Genomic DNA, 19,066 nt, shown 5'->3' with positions numbered 1-19,066 from the left:
AATCAAAAGAGGATGTGTCTGCTCCCAGCTGAGCTCAGGAAGACGGTGATTTCTCAAAAGCTACAGTCATGTGTGGCCATGTGAACAGCATGATCTGCAGTCCAGAATTAGCTGGGGTAAGATGTGGTCAGGAGGCTGCATCAGAGCATCACGCAGTCAGGCTGGGACCCACGGGTCAGGGGAGGCTGGGGGTGTGCCCCCTTTGTTGCCCCCCCTGGTTTTAGGAGAGAAAAATTAATGAATTCCCCTGCTAGAGTTAAATGCTGTTCTTGGCTTTGCAGGGCAGGGAAGGAGCGGAAGAAGGCAGACAGGTACGCCCTGGACTGCCAGGAGAGAGCCTACTGGCTTGTGAACCGAACTCCTGTAAGTAGAGGATGACAGCGTGTGGCTTTAGTGCCTCGGTGGTGCCCTCCCTGCAGCCACCCGGGACAAATTCCCGAACTCTAAGGGCATGTCCGTGGGCATGGCCTCTGGGCTGTGTGCCCTGTTGCTTCTCCTCAGGGAAGGGGTCAGCCCAGGCGTGCACACCTTTCACCTTGGTTGCTCTGAAAGGTGCAAGGGAGGGAGGTCTGGCTGCAGCACCCGTGCTCGGAGGGGAATGTTCCCAGATTCAGGAGGCAGAGCTCTCCCAGGGCACTGCTGGCTGGGAGCTGCTGGCAGTGGAGCCCTTTGGGGCTCAGGGGTCTCCTTGTGCATTTGTGTGAACCACGAACTTTAAAACAAATGAGTTACAAAGCTATTGATGTTTCTTGTTTATAACAGCCCGGCATGCTAGACGTCCTAGAGTATGGATTAGACCGCGTAACGGATCCCAATGAAAATAAGGTAAACCAGGTGAGACAGGTTTTCTTTTCACACCTACTGAATTTGTTTGGGAGGACCCAAACAATGTCCCTGGGATTGTGGTTTTTTGGGCACCACAGGCTGAGCGAGTCAGCTCAGCTGTGACAGCCAAACAGGCCAGAAGTTGAAGCCGTCTCATTGTCCGGGGCGTGGGGCCCTCAAAATACGCTTTGGCAGCATCTTTTGGCTTGAAAATACTGTCAGCTTTCCTGCCACACCAGTTAGTGTGAGTGTTTAGCTACAGGACATGTTTTCTCTGCTGGTGAATCTGAATTAAGGAATCCTCTACCTCCAGTTGCTTGTTGCTGCCTTTTTATTAGTTGCAAATGGACTGTGGGGGATTGTAGGGTGTAAAGGATCAGAGGAAAGAGCCAGATTTAAAGTATAATGACAGAATACCTCCAAAAGGGTAATGTGTGGCAAGAAGATGGAGAAGTTGGTGTGGTGGATAGGAGACACAAAATGTTGCCTAAGAATGTATATTGTATAGCTAGACCATAAAGAAACAGAATTAATGAACTGAGACCATGAGGCTGTAACTGGGTCGGAGTGCACAATAAGACAAATGCGGTCAGGGGATGAGGAGCTGGAGCTGCTCTTCTTTCTCCATCAGTCCCTTTAAGTGATCCTGCATTTGTGCGCTTAATGGTGTTCATTTGATTTGGAAGTGAAGTTAAAGTGTCTCTCAGCAATTAAATGCAAATGTTACTGCGATCACACTCACTGTATTCCCACAACTTCTCATTTTTGTAACAGCCTTTAAACATCTCAACAGCCAGAGGCAGAATAATTGCTTTGGCCAACTGTGTTCTGTTGCTATAGAGACTGAAAATGAGCAAAATGTAGGGTTGGGGTGTATTTTCTTTTTTCTTGCTGTAAGTAGCAGCTGTCGAAAGCCTTTTTTTTTTTTTTTTTTAAGAGAAAAGGAGTGGAGGAAAGGGAGAGGGATGGAAAAGAGGACTAAGCCAACTTCTCGCCCACAGCTTTACAGCTGACATGGAAGGAGATTTTAGGTTTGCAAACGGTCTGAAAGCCTGTAGCCATCTGCCAGCTGCTTGGTAGCACAGAGGCAGTGAGCTGAGGGACCTCCGTTCAGTTCCCAACCTGGACATAAGAGAGATGGTCGATTCCTCCCATCAGCAGAGACTCCAAGGAGGGCACGAGACAAAGGACGCCAGCTTTGGGGTCACTTCACTGCCTTTTTCCTTCAAGCTGTTCTCTGAGCTATGCCTCCTCTGCGGAGGATGACCTGAAGAGGGAAGGTTCTTCTTGTTCCTCTTTTTGCTTTTGAAAGAGTGATTGGCAATACACTAGACAGCCAAAAGCTAACGTGGAGCCACCTTTGGACCAGAAGCTTTTTTATTTCTGCAGCCTGCTCTCACAAATACCTGTGGCTCAACAGCCTTTGGTGAGCAGAAAGGACGGCCCAAGCTCTGCCAGTAAATGCTGAACTGGACCGTGCTCTGTTGGCCATATTTTACCCCTGCTGAAGGCAGTGTGTTTTATTGATGTTTTCTGTGGGCCCAGCATCTGGCTCCGACATATGTGAAATGATGAGAGCAGAAAAAAAGTGCATGAATCCGGTGCCCATTTATTTGATTTCTGTCTCTGCTCCCACTCAATCTAGCTTCGCTTTGTTGGCCAATTAGTTGTCTTTTATCTTGACAGCTGAGAAAGAAAATATTCCCGGTGATAATTAATTTCTGACATCAGAATGACTTCTTTGAAGCTGATATTGGCATGAATGTCTCTCTCTCACTTGCCTCAGACCCTTTGGTGGCTGCTCCCTCCCTAATTGATAGAATCCTCTGGGGATAAACAGGTGCTCAGCCAAACATCGCACTCCTTTGAAAGCGACTTTTATTACTGACCCATGAGAATCTCTCCCGGTTATAATGAGTTAGGAGTTGTAGCTGGGCAGGAGGAATAAGGCAGAAGTAGCCATCCATTGAACAGTTAATTAAGGGATGCTTTAGCCTTTTGTTACCCAGGTCTCAGGTTCATGAGTCTTACTGCTTAGAGAGTTACCAGGCAACTGCCAGAGCTCGCTGACTCGCCCGCAGGTACACACTCAGCTTTTACCTTCTGTAACCAGAGAGTCTTTCTGAAAGGTGCTGTAGCTTAGCCAAAAATCACTGCACTAGATTCAGGGACTACCAAATGAAATGCCCTGCCTTGTTGTATGCAGCAAATCAACCACAGATCATTGTAGTCATTGCTGGCCTTTAATTTCATAAGTCTCTGTCAGTTTGACTGCCTGATATGTGCATAACTTCTGCTGCATCCATCACATCTTTTGAAATAACAGGGTCAGAAGCAGATAAACAAGATAAGGGAGAACTGGCAATTTGAACGAAACTGGGCATTCGGACTGCTACAGATCTGATTTCCAGATGTTGGGCTGGAAGCACCAGCACGGTGGGGATGCATGTTGAGATGATCTTATGCTAGACTCAGAATTTGCCTCTGGTGTGCAGGGCTCCCAGCTGGCTGCGTGTAGGGAAAGGCCCACATCTGCACCTGAGAAGAGGTGTTTGTGTGTGCAGAAACAGAGCTGTGTGCATGCTGGAGTGCTCTTTGCCACTGCAGTGTCAGAGAGGCAGTGCCCACAGGTTTTTGCAATAAAGTGAGCTCCAGAGGGAGGCCGAGCTGCCCTGGCATTGCCCCGTGCTTGGCGGCTGGTGCTCTGCTCAGGATCCCCGTGGTCGTCCTTGCAGCTGGCCGAGCTGCATGCACAGACAGAGAGCACTGCGGCATTCGGGGCAGAGTGCAGGCGCGATTTGCAGTGCCCTGGTCCAAAATGAACTCTGGATAACAGTGACCTGTGCTTGTTCTTCACTCCAACTCCATCTGGGCATGCACACAAAAGCTGTTGTCCAGCTGTTTATGGCCTCTGTAAACACTGAATCGTGGCCAGACAGGCAAAAACATAATGACCATTATCTCCACAATGTGGTCAGGAAGACCCACGCTGAGAGCAGAGGAGGTCCATGCGAATGGTTAGCTGAAAATTAGCAGATGTCCCAGTTCTTGTAGGAGCTCGTGGCTTCAGCCATGTGGATCAGCTCCAGACACAGGGCTCTTGAGCAGGTCCTGGCTGGCACCCAGCTGAGCTTTGCAGCCGCTGCCTGCGTGCACGGGGAGTGCTCAGCTGGTGGCAGTGGGGTGTGACGAGGCCGTGCAAGGTGTCCAAGTGCTGCTGTGAGTCTTGGGGAGGAGGATGTTTAACAGCACGCGGCACTCGCCTGAGACAGACCAAAGTCTTTCGCTAATTGCCGTTTTGATTTGAAGCCTGCTGGGCTGGGGATCTTATCCGTGGTAATTGCGATAAGTCACTCGTTAAGGGTATTGCAAAATTAATCTCATTATAAGAAATGACTCTTTTGTTCCAAATATTCTTTCTTTCCAAATGACGGAGGGAGGGTGGGTGGGTGATACAGGGCACTTTGGCATTGCTGCTGTCTGTAGCAGGGGGTAAGGATGGGTAGGATGGTGGGAACAACTGGCAGTGCTCAATAGGACACGGAGAGTATTTAGGGTCCCTTGTACCACCAACAAAGCTGGAAACTACTGGTGGAAGCACTGTGGGAGAAAGGGAGATGAAATGATGTGCAGTTCTGGGGTGAAACAGCTGAGATCCTTCCCAGTTACTGTGGATTTGAGAACTGCAAAGGGCTGAGCACAGCCAGCACCTGCAGCGCTCAATAGGGTGTTCAGCTCTGGGTTCCTCTTTGATTCCACTCCAGTTCAGTGTGTGCCACTACTCAGTGATGCTCAGCCCTTCTCATGCCATAGCCCCTTTTCTGTGCAAGCCTTGGCAAATCCCCTCTCCACCCTGGAGCACCCCACCAAAGCCCCCCTGGTTCTCCCAGGACCAGCTGTCCCGAGGGCTGACCTACATGCTCAGGCTGTGGCAGGAGGGGATCCTTGGTGTAGGATGCACTTAAAAAAAAAAAAATAAAAAAAAAATCTTTCCTTGTTTGCAGACATGGCATTAGCTTTGATTTTTACTCACCCACATATAATTTTTCTGTTGTGATGGCATTTTAATTCATGCCTTTCTTGCTCTATATAACATTTAACTTACTGTGTTCTTTTTCTCTTTCCCACCAGCTGTTTGTCTCGTGTGTGTGTGGTGTGCTGCCTGCCTCTAAGACCCCTGTAGAAGATAACACAACTTTACTACCACATGAGCTGCCTTCAAGCCACTATGCCAGCATCCACCTCTCCTCGCCCCACTGCACCAGGCCTGTCTGAGGCACCCACCAGAGAAGGAAATGAGGGGCCTTTCAAAACCATATAATGATTTTAACGTGTTGATTTCCTAAAGTAAACGCCCTAGCCACACTTAAGTTCCATCATATGAAACAGTTCAGTTGGCACTTGTAAATCTGATGGGGCCTGGTTTGTATCTGGGGTTCCCCAAGGAGATAGTGACTCCTATTGTGCAGGAAATAGCTGGCCCAAAACAGAAACAAAGTTCTCTAAAGAGGACACTTCTAGGGCAGTGAATTTCTCTGCGCAAGCAGGTGATTTTTTTTTTTTTTTTTTTTGCCTTCCATTTCTACAGTCTATCCGAAACAATGATGACACTGTAGAAATGGGGGGAAGAAATGGTGTCTACATGGAAACTGGCCTGGCATCAGGGGTGCAGCTAAGAGCAGAGAAGGGTGAAAAGCTGTTCCTTAGTCCATGTGTCCTCCATCATTTATAAGATGTCCCAGGAGCCTTTGAATCAGCAAGGGAGGCTGTACAGCCCTGTGACCAATGATACTGTTGTCCATAAGCTTTTTCCTCCCCTTCATGTGTCAGCCCTCACCCCCTCACACATAGTTCCTTGTGTGTGGCCAGCAGAGCATTGCTGCTGGTGCAGCTACTGCTTGCTTTCCGGTTTGTCCCTGCTGAGATTATGTGCACTGCAGTCATTCAGAGCTGGTAGTGGTATTTCCAGCAGAAAAAGCTTCCTTCCCTTGCAATGCCACAGCGAGGATTTCTGTTAGTACTGCACTGGCCAGGCTAGGTTTGTGTTAGGATCAGATGGGCTGGCTTCACGGTAGTGCTGTATAGATTGGCTGATCTGCTGCATATCTGGCTCCTGCTGCTGAAATGGTGAGTGTGCCCTCTCAAAACCAACCAAGTTTCAGCAAAAAGTGCGTATTTTTCTTCCATATAGAGAATAGTTTCTCCCTCCTGAGCAGGACTAGTGATGATGGTTAAAATGCAAAAGCAGATCTGCACCAGTGTCCCCACAATGGTCCCCTCACAAAGGAGCCCTGGGAGAACATCTTGCCTTTCCCAAAATAGGGGCAGCTCAGGGTGCAGGTTCTTCTGGGGGAAGCAGGCTGCCTGTGCCATTCAATACCAGATGCTTTATCCCTCATTGCTCACAAACTGCACTTCCCCAAGGCACTCTGCAGACCCCTGTCTGCCACAGGGTTAGTTTGATAGAATAATTCTGGGATGCAGATCTTGTTGGCTAAAACAAGAGATGCAGAACTAAAACACTGCATAAGCCTTTAAAGGCTTGCTGGGAGCAGCCCTGACTTAGCCTGTCTTTCCTTCACCCTCCTCAAGTTTATTTCACGCAAAGTAACTGCTTCAAAGGAAGCTGTGTGAATAAACACCCTGCAGTTAATTTCTTGCCTTCAATTGCTTGCTCATTTGTGGATGACATGTAACATAGTCTGAGTTATTCAAATCACAACGTAAGCACCCTTTGCACAGCAGATACTGCTTCTGAGGCTTTTAATTGTGGTGTTTATATTTTGCAATGTGTTGGTTCCTGTCTCCTTTAGCTAATATTGAATGATCTAATCTGTGTCTTGTAAACGAATCTATTTTAGCTCCATTAGAATAACCTCTTAATTGAAGGCATACAGGCAGCCTGTGATGGAAGAAGCAATGCTAAACAGTAAATACAGCTAATGGAACAATTTACGGTGTGTGGATGCTCTTAGCTTTGATGATACCCTGATTAGCTGAGCTACTCTGTTTGATTTTAATTGTAATGAGAATTAATTGGAGAGCGCTGCACAACGGCAGCCCTGCAACGGTGTTTTCATGTCTCAAAAAAGTCAAGTAAAAGCACCCACCCCATTTTAATGGGTTTTGTTTTTTTATTTTACAGAAAAAAACTATGGATGTTTATAGGAGAGAGGTAAGTGGTCCTTCCCTCACTCTGAGGTGTTCGTCCTGTATGCATTGCTTACATCAGTGTTGCATGGGGGCTCAAAGCCCCCTTTGCAGGGGATGAGCTGTTTTAAAAATGCCTGGGTTTGGCTGGCAGTGTCTGCCCCATAGAGCTTTTGGTCAGTGTTCTTTCAGGACATTTCCTGCCTCTGCACCTCCCACTGTAGGCAGCCAGCAGTGACGGGAAGGCTCAAGCAAAGACAGACACCAAGGCTAAAATCCAATAGATCAAAATTAGTGGTGGGGCAATCATAGGAGATACATCCAGTGGCGCCAGCGTAGAGACAGCCAAGGATTAATGATAATTACATGCTAAACCATCCAGAGCGTTTGTAGGTGCCTAGAATGGTAGCTGTTATCCAATTTTTATATAGCATGGGGAGTGCTTTTTAATTACTTGCACATTGCAAAATGCTCTTCTGACATGTGCAAAGCTTAGTGAAAACAGCCATTTTGCTGACAGTTTAGGGATTCTCTGATTCCTTGGACATCCAATAATTAGGGAAGAAGCAGTCCCTGTTGTAGTTAGCCTCACTACCTGGGAGAGGGCATGTTTGATGTTCAGATAGAGACTGCCTTGTCTTCAAATCTCCATGCTCCTAACCATGGACATGTCTGATCCCTCTCAGATCATGTACTATCAGCAGGCCATCATGAAGTCCAGAGTGAAATCTTCTGTCTCTCTTGGAGGGTAAGTCCTGATTTCCTTCTGTCCACATATTAATTAGTCTTCAGCACTTATCTCCTGCTGAGATGATGAAGCTATCTGCTCTGGCAGCTGATGACTCAGTCAGGGGAATCAATGTGGTGGCCACACGCAGTGTTTGTTGTTTGTGCTGTCTGGGCTGTGTGTTGCCTGGGCCAGGAGGCACAAGGCAGAGGAGGGATCAGAGTCCCAGTCACGCCGAAGAGGCTCCCTTGGAGCTAAGGAGAGCTTTGCTACGTATATCTGCAGAGCAGCGCCAACCTCTCAGTTGAGATTCCCTCTGAAATCAAGAGATGTTCAGTCTGGTCAGGGCTGGGCCATGATGCTTGGGACTCAGCACAGCTCTGCAATCTGGAAAGGCAGCTGCGTGGAGGCTGCCCTGCGAGAATGCAGCAGTGTGCCCATCCTGTGCCTGTTCTTGTGTGGGATAAGTAACCAGCGGAGACAGACTGACCCTCCTGTCCCTGGTCCCCAGCCTGCTGGGCTGGATTCAGCCCCCATCGGTGTTCTTGCTTGTATGGTGATGCTCACCAGAAGGCAGAAGAGCTGGGGAAGTCTCTGGTTGTTCTGTATTATGAAGGAACACATGCCTCTCCCTGAACATCCAAGCATTTAATTAGCAATTCCTCTTCTCAGTGGGAGTGTTTCCTGATCAGATTTTTGATGAAGCCAATTAACTGCAAAGCTCCTGGTCTGAGCATTAGCCATTAGTGTTTTTGCCACAGGCATTTCTTACCTGGAATCTTATGTGCTGGCCAGTTGCCTAGAGGTGCAGTCCATACCACCAGTCTGTTTTACATAGTCATTGCCACCCAGAGATTCATATCAAATCTAAGGTGCTCAGGCCTGTTCCCTGGGAGAAGATAGTCGTGGATGAATGAAACAGGAGGAAGAGTCTGGGAAGCAGTGCTGTCTTCTAAGAACCACAATTTGCAAGACACCAGCAGTTCTGCTCATTTCATCTGTCACTGACTCCCAGGTCACTTAAAACTCTCCTACCTCTATTTTCCAAACTGTGAGCTGGAGCTGGGGACACCTGACTACCTTCCAGGAATTTTGTGGTGCTTAACTGTTTGGCAGTGGAGCTTTCACACATTAGCTCTAGTCTTCTGATGCCTATTTGGATCTCCATCTCAGCTGCAGGATTGGGTTTGAATCAAATTATTATTGATGAGGATAAGAGCAGCAACTAGATAGTGTGCATGCATCAGAGCATTGCATTGATTTAGGAGGAGCTGCAAAGCACTAATGATTAAAAGAACAGAGCAATGTTACCTGAGTTGACAGGTTTATATTTGTAGCTTGTTTAGAATATATGGATTGGAGTGAATTATGCAGGTGCTGAATGCCTTGGCGTTTCCAGTGAGAAGATAGGATCGAGCACTTCTGTGCCAAACCTGTGGTATGCTTTGTGCAGTAGCATTGTGTAATTGCAGGATCTATGCCAAGGTGCCTGTTAGCAATGGGTCCTTGGACAATGTGCTCCCAGCTCTGAGCACATGAAAGCTGTTTGGCCTGGAAGGAATTTTAAACGCAGAAACCAGATGATTTTTTCAAGAATGAAAAAGGGAGGAGAAAGCTAAAATTCCAGGACATTAGTGAAATCAGTTGTAATTACAAGTCTGGCCAACTTAGAAGGTAGGAGAAGTCATTGTCTGGTTCTTGCTAGGATAGAGACATTTTTGCTTTGTGCCAAGCCCTCAGAGTCATTTGCGGAGGAATGAGCTGTGCGGTAGGTGAGCAGAGGAAAGGAGAAGCCGGGATGTGCCCTCAGCACTCCCTCACCTCTCCCGGAGCTTCCTGGGCTCTCCCACACCCCATGGGAAGGCTGTGGAGAACCCACCCTGAGTGAATACAGTTCTTGCTTTCCTCTTCTCTGGCACTTTCCACAAAACGGCGCAGGATCAGGCCTTTGCCAGTTGGCTGGAGAGGGAGGCAGAAGCCGTTTGGGGCTTGGTCCCACTTCGTTGAAATGAAGAGGCAAAAGGAGGTGATGGAAGAGCATCTTCTATCTCCCTGCACTTGAACTGACAAAGTCACTGCTTTGAAAGACAACCAGGAAATTACGGTTTGGGAAATGGAAAAGATTAACTGAGCTAATTAATCAATTTTTCTAGTAAGGCAGTGGGCACATTCCAGATCCCTGTACTGGTAGGGTGGCATGTCTGAAGGTATCTATATTCTGTGCAGCCATTTATTTGGTTATAATGGGGCTGGCTGCAATTCTGCCTGCAAATGAATATTTTTATTTTGTTGGATTTACTTGCAGGCTTGTGAAGTACTCTGAGCAGTTCCTCTCCAATGATCCTATCCTGTCTGGATGTCTCCCCAGCAACCCCTGGATAACAGATGACCCTGAGTTCTGGGATCTCAATGCAAAACTGTATGTATTTGTATTCCTTTGCCAGCTTGTGGTTTACACTGTCCTTTATGCTGATAGAAAAGGGAACCACTGATTTCGTCATGATATCTGGTCTCTGATCATGAGCAGGGAAGCATTCCCTTTCTGACATAGCTTGGCCATGCTAAAGAAACTGTCTCTTGGGAATACTCCATGCTGAACTTCCAGAATTATTTTCTTCAAGTGGAGCCTTCCTTAACATTACAGAAATTCCTAAACTAATGATGGGATTATGCACTCAGCCCCTGCTGAGTGGGTCTAATCCTCCCCTTGGATGAATGAAGTCCAGTTTTACTAGCACAGGAATGGAATATGACCAGTTACGCTCAGGTATAGCACTTGGTTTAGCATTAACCTTGCTAAATTAGGTGCTGCCAATGGTGTAGCAATTCAGGGTTCAAATACTGGCCCTTGGTCTTTGCAGACGCCTCAGGCTGCTTTCTTAGGAGACAGTTTGGGTTGGAGGCACATACTGGTGGTCCGTCCCTTCTCTGAGGTCTCCCTTGGTTTTCCATTCAGATAGTATTTGCTAATTATACAGTGGCATCTCTGGGCTTGAAGCATACAACATATTACTGGTTCTCATTTGAGACCAGCAATCCTGTTAGAGTGATAATATCCCATTAGACAGCCCCAAAGGACACCTTCACAGAATGCCTTTATGAGAAGCAAAGCTTTGGGCAACAACCAGTGCCTCCTCCAGAACGGGACTGAGTCAAACCTCCAGCAAAGCTGGGCTGTCATTGTGAGAGCAGCATAAATCCAAGATAAATCCTCATCCCACTGTGTACCAAGTTGTTTAATTATGGCTTACTTAGTGGACTGACTTCAGGAGCTCATTACAGCATTCTGGAAAACAGAGAGTGCTGAGAAGTCTCTTGGCATTCCAGCAAAGGGCATTTTGGTTTTAATTAATCTGCCAATTAGATGGGCCACATGAAACTGGCAGTGCTGTTTGTTTTCAACCTGTGCAGAGTGGAAATCCCCACCAGAATGCGTGTGGAGCGATGGGCCTTCAATTTCAGTGAGCTGATACGAGACCCGAAAGGTCGGCAGAACTTCCAGCTCTTCCTGAAGAAGGAGTTCAGCGGTGGGTCTGTTGTGTCTCTATCTTTGCCCCTGCCTAGGCCACCCAGCAGGACATTGCACAGCTGAGACAGGGCAGTGGTGGAAATCCATGCCTTTGCAGTAGGTGCTGTGAGCTGAGGCAGTGACAAAGTCACCAAGTAAAGGCAGTAGAAGTGACTTTGGAGGTGACGGCTGTGCAGCCAGTGCATGCAATACCATCTAGTGGCACAGGACACAAAATACAGCCCAGGGCACTCCCTGTGCGAGGGGACCGCTCCCAGGCAAGCTGGAACTGGCTGGATTCACACGCTCTTACAGGTGTCGTTTGTCACTGAGCAGAGAGCAGGGAAATGCTGTTTTTCCCTTTCAGTCCCAAGGGCATTTTCAAGGTGGCTGTAAGAATTGGAGAGAGTGGATTGCGTCCAACGTGTATTGAGTCAAATTCAGTTTAGGAGTTAATAAATGGGATTGCATTTTCCTCAGTCTTGCTCTCTGCTGACTGCATCCTTGTTATGCAGGAGAGAATCTGAGTTTCTGGGAAGCCTGTGAGGATCTCAAGTACGGAGATCAGTCCAAGGTCAAAGAAAAAGCTGAAGAAATTTACAAGTGAGTATGATAATTTTACATTCTTAAACTCTTTGTACATGAGTCCCATTACCTTCTTCCACACGTCATTCTTTAAATGATTTATTCCTGAGACTTTTCTTTGTAAGCTGTCATCAAATATGGCTCTCCTGTACTTCCATCTTCAAAAGCTCCTTTCCTATGTGGGGACATAAGTATTGTTTTGTTATATAGTTACTTTTCCTCTGTGTTCTATTACATTTAGGTGTTAGCATGTAATTTAAATAAAGGTGTGGAATAGCAAAGATCTTGAGGCTGCCACGAGGAGAGTGGAGAGACCCTTTTTGCTTCCAGTGGGCTAAAATTTGGTTTATATTGTGTGTTAACAGTGCAAGAGGAAGTGACTGCATGTCACACTCTTGGAGAGGAGATTGACTGCCCAAGATCAGGACAGCAAATTGTAGTGGGGAGCTGAAGGGACTTTTCCTTTCATGCATAGACAGAGGAATCTCCAGGAATTCTCCGGTTGTTAATGGCACTGTTGATTCCTCCTCCTTGCAGGCTCTTCCTGGCTCCAGGAGCAAGGCGCTGGATAAACATTGATGGCACAACAATGGGCATCACGGTCAAAGGCCTCAAGCACCCTCATCGTTATGTTTTAGATGCCGCTCAGACCCACATTTACATGCTGATGAAAAAGGTTTGTTATTTGTTTCCAATGCCTTAGGGGGATTCCAGTTCTCTGGGCCTTTCCATGCCTTTGTGTGCTATCAGCTGTCACTTTCAAGTGGGCTTTTTTTGAAAGTCCCTCAAATTTGCTGACTTAAGCAAGCACTGGTTCAGGCCTTTGTATTTTGCTGCTGCTTCTTCCCTCTAAGGCAGCATGTCCCCAAGGTGGTGGAGATCAGGTGTCTGCTGGAAGTCCTGCTTTCTAATACCAGCTCGGTCACCAGCTCTTTCAAAGCTTGAACAAATCTTTTACCTTCCCTCGGTTAGTACCACTTTCTGTGCTACATCCGGTATCCCTATGGCAGGATGCTTGTATCCAACTGGATTTCGGCAGTGGATAGCAAAGGTAGTAGCAATTGTGATGTGATATAACTGCATGAGTTTTGTACGAAGAGCATAAGCAGACATGGCCCATCTCAAGTTTTACTGAGTTTTTTTTCACACATTTTTCTGCGGTTATGTTGATGGACACCCTTTTTTATGTCTGACTGATGCAGCAGACTGCAGGCTGATGTCAGCATATAGACAGATCGAGATAGGGACCATGGCTTTTATCAGATCGTGGTGACCACAAATAACCTGTAACTCCTCTTTACCAGTGATACAGAATACACTTAACAGGAAGGAGCATTATGGGCCAGAGCAGCTGCTAATGCACATTGACACTGAAAGCAGCAGATCTGTACTGATTTTCACCAGTTGCTGAAAAGTTCGGCTCCTGAAACATGAGCACCTCACCCTGCAGTGACTGTGAGACACCACTAGCCTGGGCTAAGCTCATTTCAGACCTTTTGGTCTGGATCTTGCCTGGGAAGCTTTATTGTGAGATGGAAAATCCTGGGAATTTTACACCAAGCTGAAAGGGTATTGGCTTAAATAGCAACATTTGCCTGCAAGATGCAAAGTCCCTTGAGCTGCTGGGGGAGATTATCCAGTTCCCAGCCTCCCTGGCTCCTGAACAGTTGTATTTGGTGGTGATTTTAATAAGGGTGTTTGCAGCCTATAACTACCGGTTTCTCTTTTTTTTTCTCCTAGTAGGACTCCTATGGCCGCTATTTAAAGTCTCCAATATACAAGGAAATGCTGGCCAAGGCTGTTGTGCCACAAGAGAGTGTCAAAAAAAGGCAAGTGAAACTGGATGTAATTGTGGGTTTTGTTTTTCTTGTTGTAGCAAGGGTAGAAAAAGCCTGAGTTGCAGCAAAATTACTATGATTTAGACGTTTGCTTAACTAAATAAAATTTTTCACTAAGAAGATGCCTTGCTTTGAGACTGATATTACTGTTTATTTGTAAGCCCTTTGGAAGCGGCTTGTGTGCAGTCAGAATCGACTTGATGATTGCTGAGCTGCCTTGTCTGTTGGGTCTGTTTAGAAAGGCTGTGATTGTTGCATTAACCACGGCTCCTTTCCTGGAAAGAGAGCACTGTGTACTGGGCATGGGAAAACTCCCGCCCATGAAACACTGGCTGCCAGAGATGACACAGAGCCACTGCAGGGTCCTCTGTGGGTTCTGCTCAGCTCTGCCTGGACAGAGCCGCTTACCCCCTGCGAAGTGAAGGTGACAGGCAGGCTCATGGGAACAAACAGCATCTTACCTGCAAGTGACTGCTGGCACAAGGTGGACAGCCTTACAAGGGCAGGCTTGAAATGGCTTTTTCCAGACCAAGATGAAGGTTGCATAGCAAATTTAGGCCATTTGAACTGCAGTTGCTTCTTAAAGCTGAGCATGCAATGTCAGAGCCAGACTGGGTGGTGTGCTTTCTCTGTTCCTCTTCCACTCATCAAGCAAGAAAGAGGAATCATGGACTTTCACACTGTTGTTTCATCTAAAGCCCATTTCAAGTCAGTGGAAAAAAAAACCTCCTGCTGACTTGCCTGGGGTTTGGTTAGTTTTTCCCTGAGCCACATATCACAAGGTCGCTGGCAGATGCTGGTTGATGCCTGGTGACTACCTTCATGTTTGTCAGTGCCTGTTCTGGAGACACAATACTCAGCATCCTGGGTAAGCTAAAGAACTAGTACCTCATCCAGGGCTGGCTTAACACTTGTTTCCACTGCTTCTGGTAATGGCTTTGCTGAAGCAGGTAGCGGGTATTTTTGGGGGTATCGCAGACACCAGAGACGCCCATACTGGTCCCTATCTTGATCTTACTGAGGACACTGATGGCAGTTGTTTGGGTTCACGCTGAGTGTTAGTTATGTGCAAATGCTTACAAGAAAAGGAGTAATGTAGTGGTCATCTCCTGGCCCTGGAGTCCCTCACGAGGACCAGAACAGGACTAACTTTACGCTTTTAGCAGTTCTGTAGCTGATGTGTGACACTGAGTCACCCAGTCCTGCTTTAAACCACCTCGTCTGCATTTGTGCTTCCTTGTTGTTGTGCGGGTGACAGTGGCACGTCTGTCTCTTTGTCTGAGCTTGCCCTCCTGGTAAGTTGGCTTACCAGGGGTGAGTTTTTGATGCCCTTCTACTTTTCAGTAACGCCCTGCTTCTTTCTCTCACTCTCTGCCCAGCTCCACTTTCCCGTTCGGACGCCGCCACCTCCGCTCCAGCCCCAGCCCCGTTATTGTGAGGCAGCAGGAGGAAGAGGCCAAAGCCAAAGAAGCCGCCACGACCGTGGACATCACGCAGGTCATGAGCAAGCTGGATCGCAGGAGCCAGCTCAAGAACGAACCTCCCAAGTAGGCTCTGAGCCCTGCAGGGCACAGTACAGGGAAAAGACAAGCCGAGGCTGGTGTTGAGCTTCATCAACGCTTCCTGAAGGTGTCAGTGCTGCTTTAGATTTCCCAGGCTGGCTCTGCTAGCAGCCTGCTTCCTGCACGTTGCCATGGCTTCTGGAGCAGCAGATGTCACTTCCCAGGCATGTCAGGCATGGGAGTGCTGCTGGAGCCAGGCCACTGGCTGTGCCGGACATGGGGAGCAGAGCCCCAGCTCCTTCCCCGCACACCTCGGAAGGGGGATGCCCTATAGCTGCCCTGAGCCCCAGGGAGGTTGGGCAGCGCGGCTGTCTCTCCCTGCCTCCTGCTCCTTCAGGAGGTGGGATGGCACAAGGCAGAGTAAAGCTCTGCTGCCCCAATCCTTTGGGTTCAAATCAGCCTTCCTCGGAGCAGAGGTGGATGACCCCGTAGGGAGCAGGGCGAGGCAGCCCACCTCGGAGTGCGTCCGCGCTGGCGTGCATCCTCTCAGGGGAATGTGCACCCTCCCAAGGGGTGCCCCCCGGGCGCCCCCTGAGAGGAGTGCACCCCTCCCTTCAAGTATCCTGCACTTCCTAGCCAGTGCAACGGAGCCACAGGCAGAAGAGCGGGGTAGACTTCTTGTGAGAACGGTAGGATGAGCATTTCTGAAGGTTTAGTTGACCCTTTGAATTTCAAAGACACTCCCAAGTGCCCCCTGGCACATTGGAGATGATCAGTGGAAAGCTCTGCTCTCCCCTGTGACTCCCCTGCACGATGAGCTAGGTGTGCAGGCTTAGAGAGCTCTCTTCTGCAAGAGCCTGCAGGAGGGCTTGAGAGATGCAGCCGCGGCTTTGTGTTTCTTTTATCAAAACCTTCCTATCTCTTGTCTTGTCTTTTTCCTGCTCTTCTATTTTCTGTTGTTAAAAAATCCTAACAGGAGGTAGTTCCAGTTGTCGCTGGCTTGTAGCCCAGAGGCAAGGAAGAACCAGGGTGGAGGTGTTAAGAGCTGATTTCAACTTTAGTGGTTTTTTTTCATTTGCTCTGTCTCTTTTGCTCTTTTAGAATGAGGCAACCTAAAATACTGCGTTAGTGCTAAAGAGCTTAGGGAGATTCCAGGCTTTGCTGGGAAACCCCAGCGTGTCTGGACCAGGCCGATGATTACCAGAAATGGGAAGATTCCTGCAAAACCCAGTAAAAGGAGTTGGGGGACAGAAAAGCTTCCTTGTTTATCAAAATTTAGGGGAAGCAGAGGGACTGGGTGGGAAGCACTGAGGTCTGGGAAGCTTCTTCACTCCAGTTCTTATTGTTCATCTGTTGTAACTACTGGTATGATTTTACAGGAAATGGGAGATGGGGAAAGCTGGATGTGAGTGGGAGCCTTCAGGTACCAGGGTGCATGCAGACCAACCCCACGTGAGCAGGGAGATAGTCAGGCAATAGCTGTGTCCCTAACAGCTTTAAACAGCGATTCTTGCCCTCCCTGTGCATGTTACCAGAGGCAGAATCAGGTCTGATCTGGTATCACTGCAGAACTAGTCTCCTTTGCTTTGCAGCTGAGCTAGGGAGATTTTTGTGACCTCCGTTAACCTAATGGTGATAAACCTTCTTAGAGGAACTGAAACCAAGCTGCATGAGTCTCTTGCTCTGATGTCAAGGTCTGTTTGCTAAGTCTCTGCTCTTATTCCCAGTGGAAGCAATGGCAAATTTTGCAATTCCGTAAGGGTGAGCAGGCTCAGACGGTAATTTTTTTTTAATTCTGCTTAAAACCACAAGGCTCTTTTATGTGAGATACTACACACCATCAACCTACCTTGACATAAGAGCACTGAAGGATACTTAAGAACTTGGCAGGGTTGGTCCAAAGCTACTTGGATGTGATGAGCTCTACAGTCTCTTCAGAGTCTGTATAACATGGAGCACTGAGCATGTTGGGATTGCCGGTATGTAGTAACGTGTGGAAGATCAAGTCAGGGTATAAATAATAAATAACAAATCTGTGTGTTCCAGTCAGTCCCTCTGATTCGACTTCTGTTTCGTCTGCAGCTTTGCTTCTTACGTTCTCTCTATCCATTCCTTTCTCTGATTTTTTTCATCATCTCAGCTTTGCATCGCTGTCCCTCTTACATGGATTAATGCTGCATGCTCTGGAGTCACTGTGCTTGTGAAAGACCAGTCCTACACTTGCAGGCAGAAGCTGGCTCTGTTCTGCTTATAGGCTGAATAAGCTGGCATGACCCAGTGTACCACTCCTTGGTCCCTTGCTGTTCAGTCCCTGAAGAGGAAGGTCGCCTGGTACAAAGTGTGACCGCGGTACAAGCTGAACTTCACTTTGTGCCAGCCAAGAAATTGTTTGTTTCCATTGGAAATCAGAGCAATATGTTGTTTCATTTCTTGGCCATCATTTCCATGTATTCATCTGTCTAATAAAAATAAATGTAGAAAATGAAAAAAGAACCGAGTTCACCCTTCTCTGTCTTGTCTCAGTGTGTTCATCCTTCACTGTGTCATCTCTCTGCCATGTGTGCATGTGTTTTCTGTGCGTGCCTCTGCTCTCAGCAATTCTCTTTGGATGCTTGAGTTGCATTTAATTTGTGCTGGGAGTGAGTCCTTGGGAAACGAGGGGGGGACCCTGGCATGCAGCGTGTCCTCTGCTGATCAGTCTGTACTCGGGCTTATCCTGAGGGCTGAATTAGCTGAGCTGGAGACTTCCCAGCACGAGCCAGGGACACTGGGGGCTTCAGCACAAGATGTGGCTTCTTGTATTATCAGTCATCAGGGTTTGGAGCTCAGTGTCCTATTTCTTGGCACCACATTGGTGCTTTGGGTGTGACATGGTTATGCCATTCCTAACCAAGATCACATTCTCGGAATAACAGACTCCTCCATGCCTGGAGCTAATCGTTGTAAGGAATGAGACAAGCTGGTGTCTCCTACAGCATCCCAGTGGGTGTGGGGCCGGATCTGTCAGCACCCGCTGAGGCCGGTAGCAATGACCCTGTTGCTTTCCATGGGCAAATTGCGACACCTCCGCTCTCCCACTGTGGGAGGGCAGGGAGGGGGCCAGAGCTGCAGGAGAGGGGGGCACTATCCCAGGCTTGGCTGGGATGGCTGTCGGCTGCCTCCCACATGAGTCCTGTCTCTCCTGGCAGCACCCAGCCCTTCTCCAAAGGAGAAGGCGGCTTCTCCTGGCGCAGCCTGGGGAGGCCAGCCACCAGCGTGCCGCTCCCCGGGCCTGACCGAGCCTCTCTCCTTTTCCTCCCCGCAGCCATGCCACCACACCTCCCAGGCCCCTCGCCCGGCTGTCTACGCTGGCACCCGCGCCCCACCATCACCGCCCGCTGGCCCCGTCAGCCTGCCTCCCACCTCGCCCGGCCCCCCAGCCCTGCCCCACAGCACCGCCTGCCCCTGGCCGGTCAGCGTGGCCCTAGGCAGCACCGCGGGCGCCGAGACGGAGCGGGAGCCTGAGGGGGCTGGCCCCGGCCCCTTCCCTTCCAGCAGCGGGAGGTCCCACGCGGCTGCCATGTCTTTCGGCCGGTTCCTGAAGAGGGGCTGCTGGACCTCGCCTGTCTTCGCCACGCTCTCGCCCAGGTGCCCGGCCGTGCCCCACGGGAAGGTGCAGCCGATGGGTGAGCGGGAGCGGTGGCTCCGGCCGGACAACAAGGCGGTGAGCAGGTAAGCACCACGTGGGCACCTGGCCGCCCTCATGAAGGGCTCACCTCTGGGACCAATTTGGTTTGTAATTAGCCCAGGGTTGAAATAGTATCAGCTGAGCCCGTTGAAGTGGGCCTTGTGCTTCATATTCCAGTCAGCTGTCGCCATCTCACCCCCGTGTCTGCCTGCTGTGGGGCTGCGTGTGATGGCGGCTGCCAGGAGCGGGCACCGGCTCCGCTCC

The 19,066-nt window shown here is 48.7% G+C and overlaps 1 protein-coding gene across 1 annotated transcript in view; it reads left to right on the top strand.

Annotated features, from left to right (window-relative positions):
* The window catches only part of RGS9 (regulator of G protein signaling 9), a 28,818-nt gene extending 13,544 nt beyond the window's left edge, over positions 1-15,274 (top strand). The window contains exons 8-17 of the mRNA XM_059828103.1: positions 282-363; positions 763-825; positions 6,971-7,000; positions 7,662-7,723; positions 10,008-10,121; positions 11,114-11,229; positions 11,726-11,813; positions 12,333-12,471; positions 13,539-13,624; positions 15,013-15,274. Coding sequence (XP_059684086.1) covers positions 282-363; positions 763-825; positions 6,971-7,000; positions 7,662-7,723; positions 10,008-10,121; positions 11,114-11,229; positions 11,726-11,813; positions 12,333-12,471; positions 13,539-13,624; positions 15,013-15,184 — 952 coding nt within the window. The 3' untranslated portion in view covers positions 15,185-15,274. The remainder of the gene's footprint in view (positions 1-281; positions 364-762; positions 826-6,970; positions 7,001-7,661; positions 7,724-10,007; positions 10,122-11,113; positions 11,230-11,725; positions 11,814-12,332; positions 12,472-13,538; positions 13,625-15,012) is intronic.
* Positions 15,275-19,066: the final 3,792 nt, after the last annotated feature.

This window comes from Gavia stellata, chromosome 22 (assembly GCF_030936135.1).
Source record: "Gavia stellata isolate bGavSte3 chromosome 22, bGavSte3.hap2, whole genome shotgun sequence".
Classification (NCBI taxonomy): domain Eukaryota; kingdom Metazoa; phylum Chordata; class Aves; order Gaviiformes; family Gaviidae; genus Gavia; species Gavia stellata.
The sequence above is the reverse complement of the archived record's forward strand: the minus strand, read 5'-3'. Positions and strand labels throughout refer to the sequence as shown.